The sequence below is a fragment of the Mchenga conophoros genome, linkage group LG5 (genome assembly GCF_057382185.1).
Source record: "Mchenga conophoros isolate Kocher_MC1m ecotype Shallow Benthic linkage group LG5, M_conophoros_male_GT1.1, whole genome shotgun sequence".
NCBI lineage: Eukaryota > Metazoa > Chordata > Actinopteri > Cichliformes > Cichlidae > Mchenga > Mchenga conophoros.
The window spans coordinates 24,700,286-24,725,055 of NC_140530.1; the positions used below are offsets into that span (position 1 = coordinate 24,700,286).

The 24,770-nt window shown below is 38.0% G+C and overlaps 1 protein-coding gene across 2 annotated transcripts; it reads right to left on the minus strand.

Annotated features, from left to right (window-relative positions):
* Positions 1-9,429: 9,429 nt before the first annotated feature.
* On the minus strand, positions 9,430-22,872 carry LOC146574639 (macrophage-stimulating protein receptor-like). Of its 2 annotated transcripts, none has more exons than XM_085274466.1 (21): positions 22,820-22,872; positions 20,828-22,108; positions 19,253-19,423; positions 19,005-19,124; positions 18,733-18,903; positions 18,427-18,593; positions 17,183-17,312; positions 16,924-17,060; positions 16,644-16,823; positions 16,456-16,555; positions 16,110-16,340; positions 15,813-15,959; positions 15,552-15,714; positions 15,030-15,122; positions 14,583-14,768; positions 14,418-14,498; positions 14,139-14,320; positions 13,924-14,033; positions 12,928-13,093; positions 12,441-12,577; positions 9,430-12,120 (listed from the first exon to the last, which is right to left on the minus strand). In XM_085274466.1, exons 2-21 carry the CDS (start codon positions 22,022-22,024, stop codon positions 11,895-11,897), a joined length of 4,095 nt encoding a protein of 1,364 aa, XP_085130592.1. In that variant the 5' UTR covers positions 22,025-22,108; positions 22,820-22,872; the 3' UTR covers positions 9,430-11,894. The 2 variants fall into 2 exon arrangements, with proteins under 2 accessions (XP_085130592.1, XP_085130591.1); XM_085274465.1 differs by having other exon boundaries at positions 14,583-14,789.
* Positions 22,873-24,770: the final 1,898 nt, after the last annotated feature.

A 24,770-nucleotide genomic window follows, 5' to 3' on the forward strand; every position in this document is an offset into this window, starting at 1 on the left:
AAAATCAAGCATTTAAAGCCAAAAGAGCTCAGAAATACAACTCCCACTAAAAGTGCTGCAAAAGAAGCACCTTTTCTAATGAAAATTAACAAGACTGCATGGAGTTTTCATCAAAAGTGAGGCCTCTGTATTTCCTGAAAACCAATATTATTAGATAAAAGATATTTGGAGAGTGTCCAGGGTGCTTGAGACACTGTCTAGAACAGTCATAAAGAATCTAGTGTGACAGCCTTGAGACGTGATACTTCCCTGTGCTTTGAGTGGTCAGCAAGTCCAAAAAAGTGTTATATAAATCTAATTCATTGTCAAAGGAGCTGAAGGACAGCAGGTCATTTTAGATATGTATAATGAAGGATTGCAACATGTGTAGAATATGTATTTACTCCACACCCGTGTTTACATTTGAATATTTGTATGTCCACATGCTCGATACAACTGCAAGATTGGCTCTGACATCAATGTTGTCCGTGTGCTGTCACCATAGTAACAGCCTCTTAGGGACAAGGATTTTGCAGTGTGGTGCCATTTGATAGAAGAAACTGTAGTGCAAGTCATTTTGCACTAACAAATCTCACAACAGGTATCTTTAAAACAACCATGAGCATCATTTCCAGATCTAAGAGACTCTGGGGTTGGTTGTAATTTAATTCTTGCTGCTGAATTTAAATTAAAATCCAATGATTTTAGCGCCTCGAAAGTTTAGACAAGCATTTTTCACATTTATTGAGTCTCGTCGGCCTGAAGACCCTCGTATCTCTGAGCTTTGGTTCACTGTGCACACTTCACTCTTATTTTACTCTTATTTAATGTTGGATATTTATTAGTTACATGTCTAATTCATTGCGTCACGATGAGAAACTTGCACAGACAGCCATTTCAAAGTGAATCACATTAATGTGGATTTCGACCTTCAGCAGTCATTGCAAATTTGGTTAACGGCAACAGACTGTATCATTTTTATGAATGCGGAATTCAGAATTAATAACTACCCATTGTTAAAGCTATTTTGCCTTGTGCATTTGAAAGAATGTTAAATATGTTTTATCTAATAAAGAGAAACACTCTCTACTTAGTTCTTTCCTGAACAAAACATGCACTATATCCCCCTAATGTGATTTATATCATTCGTAATTAACCACAGGCTTTTTAGTCGGTCATACAGTAAAACCATACGCAAAAGTGGAATCTGCGTCATTAAGCTCGCAGGCACTACCTCACTGTGCTTCTCAGAAACTACTCAATGCTCTGCTCATCCTTATGTTACCATGGCTGCATGCAGTTAATCCAGCATTTGTAAGTCTGTGAATGGACTCAAATGGCTCCCTGCTTAACAGGTCCAAGATGTTTGTCTTTTTGTCTGTGTCTGAAATCAGTTCCTTCAGTGAAGGATTTCAAATACAGAGTGGGTTTTGTTAATACCACACCAGACATGACAATAATTTATCCCAGTACATTATGTTACACCTTCTAGATCTTGAGAAAAGACAGAAAAAAGTTATTCCAGCAGATCAAACAATGTTGTTAAATCAGCACAATTTCTTCACTGTTTTATTGAAAAGAAAAAAAATGTATTTATTTATTTTTTCACTTCTTTGCAGAAAAGGCTTTGCTCTTAAATCCTTTTCTGACCAAAATATTTTTTTTCTTCACAATGCTGTACTCATGTTTGTAAAAAGATGAGTCAACTTATATTTTAACTTAGTTGCCATAGAAACCAAAACCAATAGTCATGGGGTCTGTGATGAAAACCTTTGAAGGACTGAAGGCATGCTTCTCAAGCATCAGTGGAGACCTTGACAGCTATTACAGCAGTCTCTTAAGACATAAAGAAAGACTTCATGTGAACACATTCCCATTTATTCAATGTAACATATAAACACTGCGGCAAAATGCAAATAGTAGTCCAGCGGGAAGGTTAATGCAGAAGACCAATGTTAAAATTAAAATAATAATGTGGAGTAAGGCAGAAAGGGTTCTAAATGAGAAGACCTTTAAATAATTTAAAAAGGACATCTTTAACTCGATTACATTACAATAATATGTTTAGTCTTGGTGCATTACACAGAATTACTCTTGTAATGATTAGAGCATACAACATGATAGTGTATGTATTCACTGTCATTTATCCATTCATACAAAATGCAGTGTTTTACATTTAAAAGTAAAACCACAAGTAAATGTTAGTTTTTAATGTTGTTTTAGGTGCTTAACACTGCCACCTCACAGAAAGAAGGCCCTGAGTTCGTATCCAAGTCAGGGTCTTTCTCTGTAATGTTTGCATGTTCTTCCTGTGCTTGTGTGGGTTCTTTCCAGGTACTCTGGCTTCCTCCGACAGTCCAAAGACATGAATGTTAACCACAGGTGTGAATGGTTATCTACCTCTATGTTAATCCAGGGTGTGCATCGCCTATTGCCCTACAACAGCTGGGGTAGGCTCCAGCCCCAACTATGATTTGTATAAGCTGAAGAAAATGGATGGACGTAAAATAATATTCAAGCTAGTCAACAAATCCAAGTTACAATAATGTTTCAATTAATACTCTAGTATCATGCATTTATTCTCCATTTATTATACTGGAGCTTTGACCTGTTCAAGTAAGAATCAGCAGCAATGTATCCCTCCCTGTGTTGTGTCCTTAGCGTTCTGATAAAACTGAATCTCAGTGAGCAAATTCAACTGGACCTCTCCATGATGTTTTAGTAATTGCGATCATTTGTGAGTTTGTTGTTTGTGTTTGTTGTTTTGACATTTAGGTAAATTGACCCTCAAGAGTAATCAGCCATAAACAGTTGGAGAAGTCATTTGAAATTTGATTGGTTTTTGCCTCCTTACAGGAAAGCAGACTCAGTGTCACAGATGATACCCTCACACTTCAAGCAGAACATTTGGTGCTCTTTGAGGTTACCATAGCTACCCAACACAGTGAGACTGGATGTCCATGATGTTGGTCAGCTGATAACTAGTGATGCATGCATGTATTCTGTGTCAAAGCAAACAGCCCATAATAATCTACCGCATCATGTGTCGAAGTGAGCTAAGCGGGAAAAATATCAGGTCATGTAACATGCTCCTAAATTTTAGTAAAGAGAGGGAAATTTGGGGGAGCAAACTTTAGTTTGGTGCACTACATTGTTTGGCACTGTTTGTGGAACAAAGCAACAACAATGAACAAATTAGCGAATTTTAAAGGTTTCATATCCTAATAAGTACTGAAGTCTCTGTGCTTGTGTTGAAAGGCAATTTATCTCTGAGTTCTCTTGCGCTAATTCACAGTTTATGAGGCTTGCCTTTGGGTCTTCACCAGCAGTTAACCACTTTCATAAACAGTGGGACTCTTTCCTAATTGCTGCAGGCTATGGTGGATGCAGAAATATTACACTTGATACACTGTTATAGTTTAAAAAAAAAAAGGGGGGGGGGGGGGTGAGCAGATTAAGTCTACAAAAAAAAGATATTGGATGTGTCTTTTATGAAACTTCAGTGTCGATGATTAATATTACAGATTCTACTTCTGCAACCCACAAAAGAATGTTACACCTATAAAGAGAAACATATAATCTGTCTACATTTCAGTTGAATGAGCTGACCTTTAATCAAATAAATATGTTCCTTGCAGGTACTGGGTGGTACCAAGAGAGAGATATAGGTCACTACAACATCCGCATAATGAAGATGAGATATATATATATATATATATATATATATATATATATATATATATATATATATATATATCATCTTCAGAGTATTCCCAGTGATGTATTCACTTTGGGAAATGCAGTATAATAATCCTTCTAATTAATCATGGGATGGAAAATAACCGTTAGTTACTCAATACTTGAATGGGTGTTATTCTCTCACATATGTATATTTGTGTTCCAGTCTGATTTTATTTATTCCCTCGACAAAACAGTCATACGTGAAAATTATGAATAGATTATAAAACATGCATAAAGCCGTTTGCTAATTTTCAACCATATCTCTCTGCCTTCCTACACACCTCTGGTATCAAATGATGGTTGTCATGGCAACAGGCTCACAAGCAACAACAGGGCTTTTGGAAGACAAATACATATCAGCATAACAGAAAATCTCTCTTATCCACATTTTCTGTCTACAAACCTGTCTGAACTCTGGTAACGAATGCTAACATGGTTCACGTGGTTCATTTTTCCCCTGTCATGAACAAATTTCCATGTAAACTCTGTAAATGTGGGCAAATTGGTGGGTTTTGGCCACTGAAAATACGTGACATTTAAAGAACGCATGGAAAGTGTCTTATTGGTGTTCGGTACAGCAGGACAGGCGTATGTAATGAATGTAATGAGGAAAGCTGGCGCCTTTCTGTTTGAAGTTTATGATCAGTGTGAACTCCTTGGACTGCTCTGGTGTTTCCTTTGGGTATAAGGAGAAATTTGAGTATTTCATACTTGAAAAACAAATATAACTCAAATAATATAATTTTAATATTGAAATATAAGTAGAATTTAAATGAGCCTTTAAGATTTTTATGCTTGATAGCAGTTATGACATAGTTCTTAATTGTTATTGTTGTCGACTTGACCATAAGCTTAGCACAAGAAAGTCTGTTTAAAACATCTACTATATTGGACAAGGTATACAGCACATATAACAATGGTTTTGTCCATTCATTCCAAATTCTTTCAAGGCATTTAAATATATCACATACTGTAAAATTGCTTCCAAAACTGGGACATGGTGTGAAATTTAAAAGTTGACACATTCTCAGCAAATGTTAAGTGTGACTTTTACAGGCTGACGGAGCCAAAACTATTGCTACATTGTTCCTGGGCAGGAAACTAGCAAAGCAGGAAATTCTTCCAACACTTGTTAACAGCCTTGAAGGTAGGGGACTGGTCAGCCAGGTTATCAGCCAATCCCAGACTTTTTCAATGAAACATTTTTGCTAGTTTATACATACTTTATATTTTGTTTATGCAACTAAGACAGCAAATATTATAGCCGAATAGATAAATATGACCATTTAGAATATTTGCTATTGAGATAAGACACTCACATATACTTTAATTAAAATGAAAAACTGATCAAATCAACTGCCTATTAATATATGTATATTGATATTTCTGCATTGTATATATGCATTATTTATGTAAATACGCGTATTAACCCATTAATAATTAAATTAAATTAAATTAAAATCTAAATTTTGCTACCCCATCTTTCCTGTCCAACCATGGTCCAAATATTTACAGGTTTATGTAAACAATTCAGGCTGCTCCATAACAGAGTGAAAAAGAAGCTGTGTAACAATTCTGTATACATATACAAAGCATACAGTAGACCAGGTGTGAGCAATTAAGATTCCTGGGGGCCATGTGAGAAACTGGGACTGTTGTGGAGGATTGCACCAATAAGCTAAACACAGTTCTGCTCAATATTAATTTGATCTCTTTATGAACTGTTACTGGTAAGAGTGGATGTTGCAATTAAGCCCTAATTGTGGCCCGCTGGGAAAAATCAATTGCTCTGCCCTGCAGATGAACAAAGATGTATACAAGAGTAAGTACTGAGACTACATGTAAGAAGTTCCCTTTAGTGTTGGATACACTATAGGGGCTAACTTAGCTTCTTATTTCTTCTTATTTATAAACACAAAGAAAGCCTCAGATTGATCTATGTTTGTAAGAAATTTGGTTAAGGTCCATCATGTATTAGGTTTGCCCTAATAACTGGGGAGGTTGGTTTGATGGAGTTTATACTCTCTGTTGTACAACCTTGATGAACAACAGTAATGACTCAGTGTTCTTCTTGCAATAGACCCTTTTAATAACAGCCAATCTGGACTGAAAAAGTAGTTAATAACACCACAGGTGTTACTAATTAAACTAATTATGACACCGTAAAGAGAACAAAAGACACATTGCATTAATGTAATTAGGAACAACTTTGTCTAACTGTCATGTAATGTCACAATGATTGAAGTGTTAAGAGTTTATTTCAGCTCAATCTGGATGTTTAAGGTTTGTCTTATGGGTTGTATTACTGTCTGATTGTTCCATATTTAAGTTTAAATAGAAAGGAAAGCCATTAGCATGCCATGAGTTCAGGATTTTATTCTGTCACCTGAAAACACCATGGGCCAAAGATGTATCCATAAATAACCAAACTCAGTGTGGAGAAGCATAGCATAGCACAGAACAGCACAGTGCCAAGTAGGTCACATCATTCAGAATAAGAATGCTGAATAAGAACTTGTTTTTATTGTAATTATGAGCAACTAATGTACATTATTAAATCATTGTACTAAGGTAATGACGCGTTTCCTTCACTCTATGTTATTATATTTTTAATAGGACATTAAAGGACAACATTGTGTTTTTCCCTTTGTTGGTGCATCAACGGTTAGCCTGTTCAATAATAATAAAGTCAGTAATAAGATATAATGCATGCACAAAGCACATATCCAGCATGAAAGAAGTGCATGCCCATGAATACCTATAAATCACACACAGGTTTGCAAGGTGAATCACATTAATCGCGTTTTAAACCCATTAAATGATGGTAAACTTGATGGTAAAATAAAAACAAACATAATTTATTTTATTGACAGTATTTTATCACACATTCACATTAAAGAAAGTATTTATCAGCTAAAAGGAATTCTCCATTATTTTAGTTATATAATAACATATTTGGCATATACATAAAAAATACCTTCTAGCTGTCACTATGGAAGCTAATTCTAACCAGGAATTCACAGTAGGCACAACTTTGTGAGCCTATCCACTGAAATAGAAGGAGGATAAAAGGAGTCAGGGACAATGAATCTGTGTGACTGAAGTTAAAACTGTAGGAACGTACGCATGATGTTCAGAGTTTCTATGTGCATATACATTTTCATGGTTACCCGTGCCACTGAGTCATCAGAGTGCATGAGTTTTGATGGCAAAGACTGGATATGGTATTAGAATGCATTCAATATTTAATCACATTTAATTAGATTTGTTTTGTTATCATAATAACACATTCAGCATGTGGATGAATACTGTAATCCACATGTGCGTTTTGTAAGCCAGAAAATGCATTAGCGCACTGATGACGGCTAATGAAAAACTCCAAATGGGGGAAAAAAACAAGAACAGTTAACTGTGTACATGGCCTTGTGGTTCTAAAGCACTTTCATTGCTCTGCAAATTTGTGTTTGCTTTTCAATATAATCCCATCTGTGGAGACATTCACTCAGAGAGCAGAGACAGGAACAAACAGAACACTTCTCTCCATCTGTGACCTCCCAACTCCTCATCCTCCCTCTGAATGCATTGCAACAATGGAGAAGCGCAAGGGAGAGGGAGGAAGACTGCCTCGCTATTCAGGTAGCTACTGATGGTACACAAGCTCAAGGATAGAGGACTGAGTTCAGAGAACAGACGTGCGAAAGCGTGCAACATGTATGCAAGATATTCTGAAAATAAAAGAGGGATTTTTAACATGCAAAGGACTCAGTTACATTAGTCCATTACTTAGGAACAATTTCAATAGTATCATGAAAATACCAGATCACCTATGATGTATGATTTTGCAATTAAATAAAAATGAAGCACTTTAGAGCACTGTGAAATTCATTCCTTTTGACTGCATAATATGCTGTAATTTGAAATATTGAGTAAATATTATGTCATACAGAAGACTTTAAATTTGATTTATTAAATGTTACATGAATGTATACAAAGGTAAACAAGAAGAAAGCTGATGACCCTTATGCAAACTTATTAGTAAGTAATTAAGCTTGCACAGTCTTGTTATAGAGTCATATTTCCTTTCTCTGTCTCTCTCAGCCCAGTTTTTTTCTATTTTCTGAGCAACATCTTGAAAAATAGGGAGACCTTGATCAATGATGAAAACCTCAGACTGCGAATTGCATGCACAGCCCAAACAGCTGCAGGGAGTAGCTCAACAACTGTGAATCAGGTAAGTTTCTTTTATTTTCTCTCACTTCCCCGGCCTTTTTTATACCAAGTGATGTAATGCAGATCACTTGCAACTTCACTAAATCACCATACAGTATCATTACCATTATATCAGTCACAGACAAACCGCAGGAAGCTTGTTCTGCAGAAGTTTGTTGCCTCTCTGGAGTTTGAAGATCAGTCTCCAAATGCAGTTCTTTTTAATTCACTCTTGTTTATCTGTATATTAAAAAACTCAGAGGAGTGTGTCTGATCAGATACCTCCAACATAAAAAGCAAATGCTGAACATGTCACTCAGCTCATCATCATCAGCCAAAATAAACTGGCAACTGCATCCGTGACATTACAAACAGTGGAACATTTAGAATTTGGCACCTTATCCGTTCCTTCAGCTTCTAATTTTAAACAAAAATGTCTCTATTCATGTGCAGTTATTCTGGAAGATTCTACAGTGAACTTGCATTGCATATCTATGAAACTATTTAATTTATACTAAATTATCATTATTTTATTTTAGCTATGAAACTGAATACACAAAGTAAGCGTGCAAATTATGTTTGTTATGTGTTTAGATCCACTGAAATCTTAAAGTTTGTTACTTCTCTGGTCCAGTTTGCCACAGATCACACAACAGCTGCTGTATGATACTTGCAGATTTCAACCAACTCTGCTCCAAAACCAGGGCAGTGTGAAATAAAAGTTTAAATTATTTATAAATATATACTGTTGTAGACAACAAAAGGAATTTTAGACCAGACACTTTAGGGGTCTGCTCTCTGTTCAGTTGAGCTATTCCCCATCACTGTGGGTTTGGATAGGAAGGTGTTTGTGTGGCTGTGTGTGCAAAGAGAAGGAGGAACATTCAGTATTTAGTGGTTCTGAATAAACAGACCAGCTGAAATGATGTGCTTATGCTGAGGGTTGCTTTGAAATTGTATTGTTAGTTATACAATAATATTCGTTAATGATTGCCCCTCCATCATTTAACTTCTTTTCCTCCTAATTATTAATGTGTATTATACGTACTACATGTACTATATTTACTGTTTATAAGGTTGGGGAAACTCAAAACATAATATCCACAACTTTTTGACATTTACTTACCTGGATGGCTGAGCATGCATCAAGAAGCTCCTGTTGGAAAAAATACCAATGTCTGCTATTGTTCTGTCCTCAGGCTTAAACTGGTATGGACTAATGCCACGTTTACATTTACATTTGGAGTTGCTGGTTGCAAACAGCATTCATTTCAACTTTAAAGTCATTATGACATCAGGAAACAGAGGTTTCCCTGATGTTTGGTATATCTGATTTGAAAAGTAAGTCAGAAATTTATTAGATTGCTTTGTTCGTGTGTGTGCGTGTATGTGTGTGAAAAACAAACAAACATGGGTACGTTCTAAAGAAAATACATTCACGTTGCATAATTTGGATTATGGGATTATGTGTTTGAGGAACATCAACATCAATCTCGGAAATATTAGGAGCATTTTATTTAAAATCCTTCTGCAAGGCCACCAATTACACAAAATTCAGTAACAGATCACAGGGCAACCCATTTTAAGCTATGTAGATGTCCTAGTGGTAGTGCCGGTCATCAGTTTCTTTAGTTTCAGTAAGCAACAAATGAGTCAACTGTGGCTTCAACTGAAGTCCATTAAGAGATCTGTTTATTCACACATAGTCGGCCGAGCACATTTACTTTCACTTTTTCCAACATACTTCACATTTGTAGTGTCTTTTTGTAGTGCCACACCTGACAGTTGCTCAGCACATCTGCCGAAATCAACACGCAAAGAGAAATTTTGTCACAGGAGAAGAAAAAATCACTCTGATTTCCATATCATAAGAAAAACAATGTAAAAAAAAACTTTTTCGTTCCCAAAATTGATTTCACTTTTTATTTAAAATCCATGCTATGTCACAAATCTATATTTTTTGTAAAGACTGATGGTTTATAGCGCTTGTCTAAAAAAGCTTAACCCTGAGTCTGAGGAACAGTTAAGCTACGTGCTGTGTCTTTCTACTGCTTTAGGTTCATTGAGTTGAAGCTTTGAGTGCTTACTGCATGAGCTCGTGCTCATCACATACTGTCTAAAAATACATTTTTAAAATGATCTGAATAGAAAAGGTTGATAACAAAACCATTTTTTAAATTCCTGTAGGTCATTAGTAGCATACAATCAAAATAGATCCTATGCATGCTTCAGCATGACTTAAATAAAGGCATCTTACACAATGTTCATAGGGGGGAAAAAACAGATTCTCTTTAGTCTTTAGGCCAGCTCATTAGATTTTTTCCCCCCAATATCTGGACCTGAGTGTAACCAGAGCTTGTCATTATTGCTACCACCTTTACAGTACCTAAAGGCAAGGGATGGAAAAAGAAAATCTTTATTTAGATCCATAAATTATTCATAGAGTATTACAAATGCTAGATACACAGATTAGGTAGAGGCATGCAGTTTTCACTCTGGTTGAGCTAACATTATTCAGACTCAAACAGTTTGTGTTTTTCCTCTCATCTACCTGGCAGAGAACAAGCGCTGCACTGCCTCAGACCTGTGTCAATGCACTCAGCATCATTTTCATCTTTGGCTTTGACGATCCACTTTCATGAAGAACTTTTGTACTTGCTGCGGTGCTCTGAATAAAATTTTAAATTGATTTTTTAAAAAGCTGGAATGTTCCTGTTTGCCCATCTGCTGTAGGTTTTTTCATACTGTTTATTCACAATAAGTCTTTTTGGAGAAGATTATATGGAATCAAGCATTTTGTATAAAACCCCGCTTGACTGTGGAAGCTACTGAAAAGATCCGATCGGTCTTTGGTTCAACAAAAATAAATGGAGCAATAACAAAACTCAACTATCTTTGAACTGAATTCATTGCTCTTGGTGGAAAGCTAGTCCGTGAAAATAAACTATCAGTTTGAAACCACATTACAGCGTCAGTATAGAAGATTAAAATCAGTGCCCATATAATAAATGACCTTCAAATGTCCTATGTACTATGGAGATTATTTTAATTAAAAGCAAAAGACACAGAAATTCATCAAAATGCTTTGCAGGTTACATTTTGCTGATTGAAATGAAAAGACCGTAATGTGTTACATTCACTCAGTGAAACTGTGAATCTGGTTCTCTGAGGTTTAGTTAAATATAGTTGTACCGATTGTGCGGCACCTTTGTGTGGAGACGACTGCTGTAGTGCAGAACATCACTGCACCAGCAACTCGAGTTTTCTTCAGAATAAGGCATTTGTTGCCCTCTAGTGATAATTACAAGCATGGATGTGTTTCCACACAGGACAAAAAGCTCACTTTCATAACTCTGGGCCCAGAGCTTTTTTTGTATGAGCGGCTCCAAATTTGTGTCGACTGAGTTATTTTACATGTGTGATGTAAGATGCACACGTGTATTCTTTTTAAATCTACATGCTACAGACCTAAATAAAACAATTTAAGTTAGCCCATATGGCAAAACAATTGTGGTGCAAATATGAAAACTGTTAACCCCTGAGCACAAGTCACTGTTCATATGCCCCCAAAGTTTAAGGTACTGATTAAGAGACATTTAGAGACACGTACTATATGTGTGAATAACACCATGTACGTACCACTCAACCCTGTTCTGCAAGTCTAAGAACAAGGCTCTATTTTACATTCATTTTGTCTCATTCACGCTCGTGTTATAGAAAATAAGTCAGCATGCTGCTTCTATTTTGTCACAAAAAAAATTTAGTAACCAGTATGAATCTTCCAGTGGGGTTTTTCCCTCCAGTTAGAGTTTATAATGCCTACAGTGTCAAATAAATCAGTAGCAAAATGTTCAGCGTGCTCGGGTTTATACACATAAAAATTTTTATAAGCTGTCCTTTTCTCTTGTATGTTTTCCAACTCTGGATGCCGTGATCCTGCCAAAGAGCTTTGTGCCATTGCACCTTCAGCTGCTACCATTAGAGTCTGTGTCCAAGTCTGAGGTTGTGGCTTCACTTCCAACTAGGGAGGGGTAAGGCCTTGGCTGGTCTAAGTTGACGTAGGTAACCTTCAAACTGATGTAGTGCTCTCCTTTCAGATTGGACAGGATGCGCTGCACTTCGGTAGCCAAGCTATGGAAGGTAGGTCTACACTCAGGCTCCGGGTCCCAACACGCCAGCATGATTACATAGCTGTGGAATGAATAATTGCGTAAATTATTGAATGAAAAGCTGAGTAAGTAAAAGAGTAAGCAGGTGAAGACACTACTGAATAACGGGCATTGTTTTTTCTCAAATACAAAGTAGCATAGGATTAAATCCCTGTGATTTAGAGGTATGCAGGGTGGAATTGAGGCCACTAAAGACATCAACGTTACATAATGCCGACGTAGGACAGTTTTCCAATTTCATTGCACTATTGTACTATGTATGACTGTGCAATGACAATAAAGAGTTATCTTATCTAATAATGCCCATATGCTACGGGATAGTGAAAGGGTGCTAATTCTTACAGGGTGTCTGGGCAATACTGTGGCTGCAGAAGCCGACGTCCCTTCAACAAGTACTGCGTGATGTCATAGGGGTCCACCTCTGGATACGGGCTAGCACCTCTGGTTAACAGCTCCCACAGTAAGATGCCATATGACCACTGTGAAACAGATAAAGAATAATATATTGTATGTATATTGATTGATTGATTGATTGATTGGTTGAGTGATTGATTTAAAACAGGGCTGCCCAATCCCAGTCCTCGAGAGCTACTATCCTGCAGCTTTTAGATGCATCCCTACTCCAACACAGCTGAATCAAATGGCTTGATTACCTCTTCAGCATGCCATCATGTTTGGCAAAGGCCTGATAACAAGCCATTCATTTGATTCGGGTGTGTGGGAACAAGGATGCATCTAAAAGCTGCAGGATGGTAGCTCTCAAGGACCGGGATTGGGCACCCCTGATTTAAAATGATCTTCATTGGCTTGATTAATTAGGCACACTTACAACATCAGACTTGGTTGTGAACTTCTGTGTTTGCAGGCTTTCGATGGCCATCCACTTTACAGGGAGCTTCACCCTTTTGTGATCTTGAATGCTGTAGTACTCCTTGGCATAGACGTCTCTTGCCATACCAAAGTCAGCAACCTTTACTGTGAAGTTTTCATCCAGCCTGTCAAGACAAAACATCTTAAGAATGGACTATCTAGTTCAAATAACATATTTCTACTTTACATTTCTAACATGTAGACTAGCACGTGTACAACAAGTGTCAGTGAATATCAACCATGTTCTCTATGATGAGATCTAATGGTGTAAGCTTATACATGTTGAGTAAGCTATGTGTTTAACATCTAAACCAGCGGTCCCAACCTCCAGGCCAGTCCGTGAGTCGTTTGGTACCGGGCCGTGAGAGTTAAGGTTCGGGTGTGAAATTTATGGTTTTCGGGCTTTTTAGCGTTTTTTATTATTTATTTTATTTTTCCCGTGTGTTATGAATAAATTTTCCTTTTTTTAGTATCGGTACTTGTTTTATTTTGTTGTATTCATCTGCAACACCTTAAAGGCCAGTACATGAAAAAATTGTCGGACATAAACTGGTCTGTGATGCAAAAACGGCTGGGGACCTCTGATCTAAACTATCTTTCATGTAGAAAAAAGAATCTAAAATAAAAATGATTTTTTTTTTCAAAATCATGTTAATGTACATTTGTCACTTTTATCTAATACTTTTTTTTAACATTGCAGAAAATAACTAATAATTTTAAAAGATGCCTGAAAGCTGATGAATTTATTAACAAGCTTTGCAATGAACATCAAATTATTTTCATGAAATAATTTCATTTTGCTATATACAACTGACTACAACAATGTGTTCACAAATTTAAAACGGCTAAAACTGCAGAATTATTTCCCCTTATGGCCAACAACAAATACGTTTGCTTGTAGTGAGTCAAAGTCTTTCATATCAAGGCCAGTAATCAGTGCATGAGTCACACTCACATGCAGTTACGCGCAGCCAGGTCTCTGTGAACAAATTTCTTTTGGGCTAAGTACTCCATTCCCCTGGCAACCTGAAGACCAAACCCAATCAGGTCTTTCACTGTTGGATTCTGTAAAGGACAAAGAGTTTGTAAAAACAAAAAAAGAGAGATCTAAGGACAAAACTTGTAATGGCGTGAATAGAGCATCTTCACAGTCCCCACAGTTTAATTTACCCTGTTCTTAGAACGGATGAAATGGCGCAGATCTCCATGCTTCATATATGGCAGAACCACCAGGGGGAGCCCTTCTTTGGGCAGCATGATACCCAACAGTGACAGTATGTTAGGGTGGTTAAAGCCTTTCATAATGATCCCCTCTCTGAGGAACTGGTCTACTTCCTGGAAATCTGTTATCCCTGTTAATAAAACACATATAATAAAATACTTTAATCTACCAGCCAGCAGCTCACAAAACACCAATTTCTTTTATGAAATAAACTGATATTCACTTACTGTTCAGTGATTTAATAGCACAGTGGATTTCTTTCTTGTTGCTGTCTAACAGGTATCCATGATAAACTGTCCCAAAGTGACCTATATTAGAAGAAAATTGCCTTATAGGAATTCTGTGCTAAATTGGCAAATTAGTAATAACAATTGTACAATACTGAGGTTCACCTTTGCCAATAATCTGACTATCCTCAATTGAGAGCATCTCAGGTGGGATTAGCACATCTTTGACCTCTTCAAGAATATTGGAATTCAGGCTAACCATTGAGATATTGTCTCGTGGCATCAAAGGAACAGATAGATGATCAGAGCTGGCACTGTACAATAAACCCTGGAAAGCCAGTCCTGCTGAACCTGAAGTTTGATAGTAAAGATCTATTGTAATGCATTAGAGAAAAAACATAAACAGGCAAATAAATAACTGATAAAATCTGAGTACATGCGAAGAATGAAAAGCATGAAAGTATTTAATGGACTGGGATTAAAAAAAAAGATTATCTATGCTCAAGTTTATATAATGTTCCTCAATAATAATAAATGTTCCTAAATAACTTTATTAGTCAGGTTGTTCTTTGACACATTAAACTGAATCAGTTCATGGCTTGAATCTCTCACCCTGTCTGTAGTCATCTGTTGGAGAAGAAGAATTATTGTTGCTCAGGCGTAGATTATGTGACATCATCGCTGATAAGCGATTCTCTATGGTGGCTGGAGGGGAGAATTCAATCAATCAAAATCAGTTAACAAAGAAAAATCATAGAGAGAGACAGGACAAAATACATTCTGAAGGTGTGCATATAAATTTAAAATAATAGCATGGTCATTTTTATAACAGTTTTTAGAATACACAGTTACAAGGTGCTTCATGCCACCTGCTAGAATATGATCTCAGTGGATTAGCTGAAACCTTATGTCATGAGCTTGGCCATGTAGAGCTTTTTATATATAACTTTTTTTTACTAAATTGTGAATGACACAAGGGAAGAATCCACTGAGGATAATGTGTGAAGCACCGGTGAGCCGAAGGTCGGCTAAGAACGACTGACAGATGCATGTAATTAAAATTTGTTGCAAGATTGCTTAGTAAAGTATGTCAGTTTATTGAAATGCATCACAAAATAGCAAAGTCTTTCTCACCTCTCTTTTTTTTCCTTAAATTAATCATAACAATTAATGCAAGGGCAGCTCCTACTACCAGTGCGGCAATGATGCCCAGGACAATGCCTGCAATCGCATTGTTGTTGAAGCTGTCATCAAAGAGCACTGTACCCATATCATAAACGTCATGGTTCACAAACACCTGCAGCAGTGGAAAATATGATCCCTCTTGTTAAATACATTTATTTAAATATGAGTCTCCATAAGTGATTTAGGATGGCTTAAACAGATGATTCTTACCCTAACAGGCAGCCCGTTGCTGGGAACAACCAGGCCTTTAGGAATCCTGCAGGTCAGCTCATTTTGCAAAACCTGCGCTTTGCAGACCGCATCACCAATGGTCATTGTGATCTTCATACATGTTTGTACTGCATCCAATTTTTTATGCTGTTACAAATTGAAAAAGGGTTTAAATATTAAAACACAAGCAGTAATTGTTGTCTTGTGAAGAATGCAACTACTGTTCCTGAGGTTTTTGTACAAACAGCCAAACAAATGACAGAGCAGGAAAAACTGCACATGAGTGTGTGAACATACATGCAGTGAAACCTCGTCCTCTCCTGGTTTTAGAAGTAATATACTGTCATCGTTTTCAAAGGGAATGACTTGGGCATTAGGGTAGTAGGAAAAGTTACTTTTCCAGACGTCATTTTCCCCATCTATGTGAATAGAAAGCACTCCAGTTTTAAAAATGGTATCTGGAATTTGTTCTGGAAAAGCAGGAACCCAGCACTCCATGTGTGTGGCATTTCTTGTGCCACTGCAAACCTGAGGTAAAACAAAAAAATAATATGCTGTTTGCAATCAAGTTAAAATTAATTAACTGAAAAATGTAACTGCATTAGAAAAAAATCCCAGTAAAGTTTTACAAAACCTTACTTACCCGTTGAAGACGCTCACTGAAGTGAGATTTCAGAGTGTACTCAACCACAATTTTGTTAGCAACATCAAGATTCTGACCTTCTATCACCAGCTTGGAGCCTCTGTAAGGCAATATAAATTAGCATGCCTGCTAGTTTTGATGAGGAACTTGGTGGTAAGCCTATTAGTTAGACCAGTTTAGTGTCATACCTTTGGAAACTGCAATTCGGAAACACAGAGTTTATAACAGGATTATTCTTGTAGGAAAACATCTTAGTGTCATTCACTTGAAGGCTGTCAATAATGACTTTCACAGGTAGTTCCCCAACAGCCTCAGCAGCTTCTGTGTGGCAGACGATTGAAGACAAAGTCCCCTTTCCTTCAGAAACACTGAAAGCAATAGAAATTCAAATAACCAACTATACATAACTAAGGCTACCTGCTTAAATGCACAGCAAAACCAATGTGTTGTAGCGTCTATGTTACTCACTTTTGAATGGTGCAGTTTTTATCTCCAATTTTGACATTTCTTGTTACTCCTGTGTTAAGATATCTGCCTGTTAATGTAACCACTGTTCCTCCAAACAAGGGCCCGTAATCAGGCTTGATTTCTGTTATGCTGGGTGTCTAATAAGAAACACACAAAGTAAATCACATCGTGATTCCAAAATGCATTACAGAAATTATTTCTGATAATTAGAAAACAGAGAGTTTATAACAGGGTGGTGCCATTTAAAAATTGATCTCACCACAAATGACAAGCCAGAAATCTGAGCTGTGCCTTCAACTGAGAAAATGCCCTCCACCTCTCCCTCATTCACTTCCAGAGTGATGTTGAGTCCCTGGTTTGGTGTCTCTTCCCTGATTTTGCACACCAGTCTGTATTAGAGACACAGGGAATGGCATGTCTGTTAGTTCTATGAGAGAATATGAGCCATCTGATGTTTCCCATAAAGGGATAACAAACGACTAACAGAATAAAAGACAAATCATGTGAGAGAGAAGATAAAAGTTAATGACATGCAAGAGCGTCATATTTACGAGTGGCGACTGAAAAGAGGGTCGTCAAGGTTAAGTGCTCAGAGCATTATGAGAACTCCCCGAGCTGTTTTGCGTATAGCAGCATACAAGACTATGGTCGATGATCAGCCCTTATTAAAGCTATGAAAAGTTTCATTCAGGAAAACTTATATATCTAATCTGCCTCCTGAAACCAAACTAGAACTGAGTCCACAGGAGCAGGCCTAATAGCTCAAGGCTCTACCTTCTACTCTACTTTTGGAAACTCTAGGAAAAAAAATAAGCCTGTACTCTGAGACCCAAGAGGACAACTAAATTCAATAAGGACGAACTGTAATCACTCGACCGTGGCTCAGGGGGTTGGGAATCGCATCTGTAACCGGAAGGTCGCCGGTTCGATCCCTGGGCTCTCTGTCCAGGTCGTTGTGTCCCTGGGCAAGACACTTTACCCTACTTGCCTACTGGTGTTGGCCAGAGGGGCCGATGGCGCGATATGGCAGCCTCGCTTCTGTCAGTCTGCCCCAGGGCAGCTGTGGCTACAACTGTAGCTGCCTCCACCAGTGTATGAATGTGAGAGTGAATGAATAGTGGTATTGTAAAGCGCTTTGGGTGCCTTGAAAAGCACTATATAAATCCAATCCATTACTCATCTGCCTGTTTTCCTTAGTGTTGCTTTTCTGTTCTTGACATCACTACGCTGTCAGTCTCAACGCTGTTATTGTCATTCTTGTCCAATAATCTTTTTCCCTGCCTCCTCTGAGCCAATCAGCCCCAAATTATTGTTTTGCACAAAAATTTGACCAAAGATGTCACTGAGATGTTAAGAACAGAAGTTTATATGTCTGAAATAATACATCAGTTATATAACCAATAAAGAGCTCAATACCATCATTTTTTAATTAAGTCTGAGCAGCACATTGAGCAGCACTTCCAACACGAGGAAATGGACTACACGTGGGATTGAACTACTCACCTGTTACTATTGCTCTTTTCAGGCAGGACATCACACACGGTCCCCGAGCCCACAGTAACGATGTGGGTTTTGCCACTGATGATGGGCGGCCGCAGAACAGACTGAAATTCTGATCCGCACAGCGTCACTTCAGTCACACCACCAGCAGGGACCATTTTAGGAAAAAACTGGAAAAATAAAATTACCAACATAAATCAGTAGCTAATTATGTGTATGTATAATCAGTGTGACTGGAGGAACTTTATGACTCATTTTGTTTAACCATGCAATGGCTTATCACAGAGTCACACAGAGTGACAGATCTACCTCTGTTATGATGGGTCCGCAAGACTTTTTGTTCCACTGTGAGCTACACTCCTCCTGCCTTGAGCAGATTCCCGAACACCAGCCACAGTTCATGAAAAACGGAGCGTTCAAACACATGGGGCACGTCTTAAAATGTGCACACCCTGGTCCTGTAGAAGGCACCCTGAACATCTTGATCGTGGAGAGAGTAAGATGGGGGTATTATAAAAGACATACAAGAGAAAATTCATCAAGAGATAAGCAGTACCTGTGGCAGGTATTACGAGTGTTACCTTATTTCCAACCACAAAGAGAAGTGAATCCTCAGAGTACACAGCTGCGTTCCTCGAAACTGCAGTCTCTCCCAGTGAATAGTTGGCAAAAATAATATGGTTATAGGAACTTAGAATCACCTAAACATGTGAAACAGAGAGGTAATGTCGCGAGGATTCATGGAAATCATAGCAAAAACATCTACATTCAGTACTTTATAATGCATTCAAACTTCAGCGTACTCTCCAGCCCAACACCATGTTATTACCTGGAGTATCCTCCCATCTGACGTGCCAAAATGGCCCACCGTATGAGTCTCAATCGTGTTCACCAGAACTGAAGTAAACAGTACATTTCTCATCTCACTGTTGAAGAGATCGATTCTGTAGTATGGCTTTGACACCAGAGTGGGCTTATCAGTGCATCTGCTATCAGAGTTCTGTACAAGCAGAAAAAACATGTTTACACATGGACAGCTCAAGGAGTTTCATCTTCAGCATATCTGCCTCTATTCTAGAATAAGTACATGAAGACGTGTTTGTGTGACAAGAAAAAGGGATGGAAAAAAATTCTTAATTGTATTCATTTATAGAGGAAGTGCTGTAGTTTCCTCCAGTCATGGTAACAAGCCGTGAGTGGAAAGTCATAAAACAGCAGTGACCTCAGCGTTGTTGACTTGGTGACTGTTTCTCAGAGTAGTTTCTGTCTTCTGCTGAAACTAAACATTTGCATGGTGGGCGTGCAAAACATGAGTTAGACTGGTTTAAAAAAAAGGTCAGCAACCAGAAAAAAAGCAGGATTTGCAAGACTGGTGAAGTAATTAAGCTGACCTGCCCCAGCATGCCCATATTTGAGTTCTCACTTCAATGTCCAATTTTTACACCATTTGAGCTTCTCAGACTTTAATGCTTAAATAGAAATGCAGTTCACTGTATTGAACACACCAGATTCAATAAGTAAAAATCTTGCCCCTCACTTCTTTCATATTCATCCTATTTCCTACTCAAATAGAGATGAGTACAGTCCAACACTGACCCTCCCCTTGAAGTTCCACATTTTTATCAGCAGGATTTATAGCTTGTGTTTCCTGGCACACATTCCCGTAGGTGTACATGCCTGTGGGAGCTCAAAGGACACAGACTGAGCGCCATAAAAGGAAAGACCACACCTTTATTTTATTTTGACGTGAGGAACCATAGCTACATTCAAGGTGTTTCAAGAGAGAGGTGTGCATGTTCTTATAAGGCTGAACCTGCCTTTACCGTCCAGTACCTTTCTCTTCTGTATTGGTTTGTGTATTTGGAAGTTGGGGAGGAAATATTCCACAGTGAAATCCACTGACCTGCTAGGACTGGAAGAACACGTGTGCTGCCCTGAGGCAGTTTGTGTCCTCTCAGTTATTTGTTTTAAAATGAAAAGAAACTGCAACTGTTTTTTTTACCAAAGCCTTGTACTACAAACAGTTCACACCTTTTCATTGAGAAAGACTGAAACTTACTGAGCAGTGACTGAAACAGAACAGAGTAATGGTGTCGCAACATGCAGGTCACACCAGTGACTCATCCATCCCTCCCTGTTCTCTCTCTCTCACACACACTCACCTTCATCAGATTTACCGCAGGCAAACATCATTTTCATTTTCAAGATTTATGGACTAACTTTAGTTTTACTTTGAATATACAATCCTTTATTGCTCAAGAAAATAATAATACTGTACTGTAGACCACTTTGCTCTCATCACAAATGACTTAATAATACAATGCTTGTCTGGACAAACCATTTCCTGTATGGGCATATAGTGATATTCTGATGACACTCGAGCATAAAAAAAAGAGTTACTCACTTCATGTGGGCAGTTCTCACATGGCTGGAAGTGGCAGAGACCTCTGGATAGCTGCTCTGTACTTGACTTACAGCAGGCCTCCTCACCAGCCTCGATTTCTTGGTTTATTTTAGTTAAAGGAAACGTACAGAGGGCTGAGTTCTTCTGAGGCTGGCCATGCTTGTTTACCTCCGCGAACACCCCATACAAAACATTTTCTCCCTCAGCTACCCTCAGCTCATCAGCCAAGTCCTTCCCAACTTGCCCGAAATGTGCTGCCTGTAATCCATTATAAACAGTACCCTTGAAAGTCCGTCTCCTTCTTCTCCTGCGCTTTGGCTCGTACCGACACTCCAAAATAAGCTCTCTGTACATCCACATCTCTGGATTAGAAATAGACAGTCGTCCCAGACGAGTCTGAAAAGCTGAATCGTTTTTGTAGGGATTTTCCCTCTGCAAGGAAAGAAAGTAGACATAATCCTTGGCAGAGAAACTGTAGATGTAGTTAATGCTGTAAGAGTCACGTAGTCCAGGAAGCACTGTCACGTTTGTGACCATGTCAAAGCCATCTTCAGTTGAAAGTGGCCTCAGCACTGATAATGACCTCCTTGGGTACGTCTGTGTTATTCTGTCATTGACAGAGGCTGCAACAAAGAAGTATGATGTCTGCCCATCTTCAGCGATCATGGCCTTGGTACCAAATGGGCTGGCCACACAGTCACGACAGTAGGTTGGAGAGTTCCTTTTTTTTGTGTATAAACATTGAGGTGCAGGAGCTTCAAGGGTAATGTCAGTAAAGTAACAGATCCCATACCGAGTACTTCCACAAATGTACAGGTATGGAACTAGATTTAGAGCAGGATCCAAAAGCAGAATCTCGTTGTCTGTATCCACTGGGTCCTCGGGTTGAACTTCTACATCGCATGCCAGACAGGTTTCACAATCAGGACTGCCTATAGGTCCAGTTTTCACCTCCCATATTTTATTCATAGAACTGTTGACTCCCACTACCGCATTCTGATATCCAATGTAAACTTGTTCATTATCCGGGTTCACTGCAATGTTCTGTATTGGTTTCTGGGTTTGGAAGTGGGGGAGGGAATATGTTACAGTGAAATCTATGGAACTCTGAGGTGTAGAAGGACATGTGTGCTGCCCCAAGGCAGTTTGTGATAGCATCCATATCCATACTGTCAACAAGGCAGTCAAACTGACCATTTCCACTTTATGGTCTGCTGTGAATAAATGCTACCTATAAGACAGTTTTCTCAAAGAAAACATTCTGGAGAACCAGCGGGAGCTCTGCAAGAAAAAGCAGAGAAGGAATGTTGAGATTTACCAGACAGGGAGCTGTACCACTGGATTCTCACATTCAGCCGAGATTCTCCACTTCATACTGTAAACATTTTAGCTTACTTAATCTGAGACACAGCTGGAGAACTGAGGAAGGAGGAAAGTATCAGCTGCTTTTTTTCTTTTTCTTTTTGAGGCTCTTGATTAAGCATTTCCTTATCTTCAGCTGCAAATGCCTCATTTTAAAAGGTAGTATTACCTAATATACGCAGTCACGGCATGTAAAACCCAACAAGAATTTGCGAGGATAACGATACAATCTAAAGCGGACAAGAAACAACGCGTTGTAACATGTGGAGAAACCATGGGAGCGTTCAGCCCACCAAAACTACACAAAATACATACAGAGTAACAACTACATTACATGTGTCAAATACACAAAAGTAATAGTTATTATCAGTGCAAAACGGTCATGGAGGCTTATAAAGGACTACGTTACTGTAAATTTCATATTACTATATGACATAACTTCTAATGAAAACCATGATACTACTACAGTTAGAATCATTTGTATTAACTCGAACTGTTTGGATAGGAATCATTAACATGGACCAATAGCTGAAAGTTCTCCGGAACCAATAAAATTTAAGAAATCTTTAACAACTTCTTTAACAAATTTGAATCCCTCAGAGATACGTATGCTAGTGAAGTTCCACTCACCTGACAGCGACTGAATACCTCTATCAATGAGTTTACACTGGCACTGAATTCCCCCATTCCTTTAAGATCTCACGTCAAAAAAAAAAAAAAAACAAAAAAAAACAAACAGGAAGTTACTAACCCTTCACAATAAAAGCATTCCAGGCCAGCGGTCTTGTGTCTAAAGGGTGATTAAAAAAAACAAATCAGGTCATCAGACCTACAGAGAGATTTGCATTTTTACAGTTGTATGGCACTGTATCGACGGGAGATCTGGATAAATTATAAGCCAAATTTCATTGAAAAAATAAATACTGTGGAAATTAATATCCTTAAATCCTGCCATTATCGTGCCAAGGTACATCTAAATGTCTGGAACAATATTCATTTGGTTATTATTACAAAACAAACGATAATTCGTGGCGTTTTTGTGCTGTAAAAATGAGAATGACACTGCCCGTTCAAACAAGTTTTCTAATATGATTCAATGTTTAATTTTTTAAACTGTTAAAGACCGGAAATGCCATCATCATTCTGACTCGCTTGACTGTGGACTGTGATATTCCCTAAGCGGGTTCTGCCCTACCAAGCCGCGCCTGCAACGAGGAAGTATGAAGTAGTTGCTAAATTTGACCATCCGCATAATTTTCTCTCCAAGAGAGCTTTGTCATATTTCATCCTGAAACATATTTCCAGTCAGACTTAAATTTTTGTGGAAAAAATCTTGGCTTATGAAAGCAGTCTGTAGCTTATATCAGCGCCTGAGGGACATTTGCCAAAAATACATTGCTTTTGGATGAGGAACAGTTTCTCCTCAGCAGCCAGAAAGTTATGGGAAGAATGTATTCCATTCTCCTGACAGATCACCTAAAAATGTATTAGTGATATAAAACACACATGGAAAAACCTCAACTTTGCTCTGTTGGATGATGGTACATGGAGGCTGTAAAAGTTGAGGCCAAAATGACCATCACTGTCATCAGTGTGCCAACAGAAATGCTATAATGTGGATTTATACTCCGAAGTTAAACATCTACTACTGAATCCAAAGTTCAAAGTAAACATATGCTGCAGTGTCACTCAGCAGGCTTTCACTTCCAGACCTAAAACCATAAAAATCCACAAGCAACCATTACTCCTAATGTCATAGAAAAAGTCTGAGGTAGTGCAGGAGCAAAAAAAAGAAAAGAAGTTTTTTCCTTTCTTTCTTTCTTTCTTTTTTTTTTTTTAACTCCACAAGGACTTGCTGGACTGAGTCAGAGTGAGAAACTAATCAAACAATCTGCCAAAAACAATAGCTGTAAGGCCATCATGTTTGCTCCTCAGCTTACATCTGTGTATCTGACAACCTGACTCATAAGACATGGGCCAAGCAAACAGACTTAGAGCTCACTGCAGTTTAGATTTTGATTTGGCCCGATATTAAATCCCCAGAAGACTGTTTAAAGTAAGGGTATTCAAACTTTTTATTATTATTATTATTATTATTATTATTATTATTATTATTATTATACCATTTTGGAAGTGGAAGTGAAACTGTACCATCTGAAATGTTGTGTTGTCTATGAATTTCATCTATAACTTCAAAAATTTGGACATCCTAACAACTTTTTAAAAAAATTATTATTTGCTAATCTTGTGTGTTCCCCAGTCACACCATAGTTACCCTGGTAGCCTGTTTATTTCTCTGTCTGATGATAATAATGAGTCACTTTTGGTCCATCCTACACATACAGTACTACATTCAGTAGTTGGTTTTTTTTCTTTGACTGCTAGACTGAGATTATAGATTATTTTATTGATGCATGAGGGGATTCTGTGAGTTTCATTAAGGACTTGAACGTTTATGTATTAAATCCTGCTTTTAGACAAACATTTGATATTCAGATTTAAGGTGAGCACAGAGAAACTAGAGCTAAAGAGAAATTCAGCCAGAGAATCATAAATAATTCACCTGCACTTTCCTACTCGC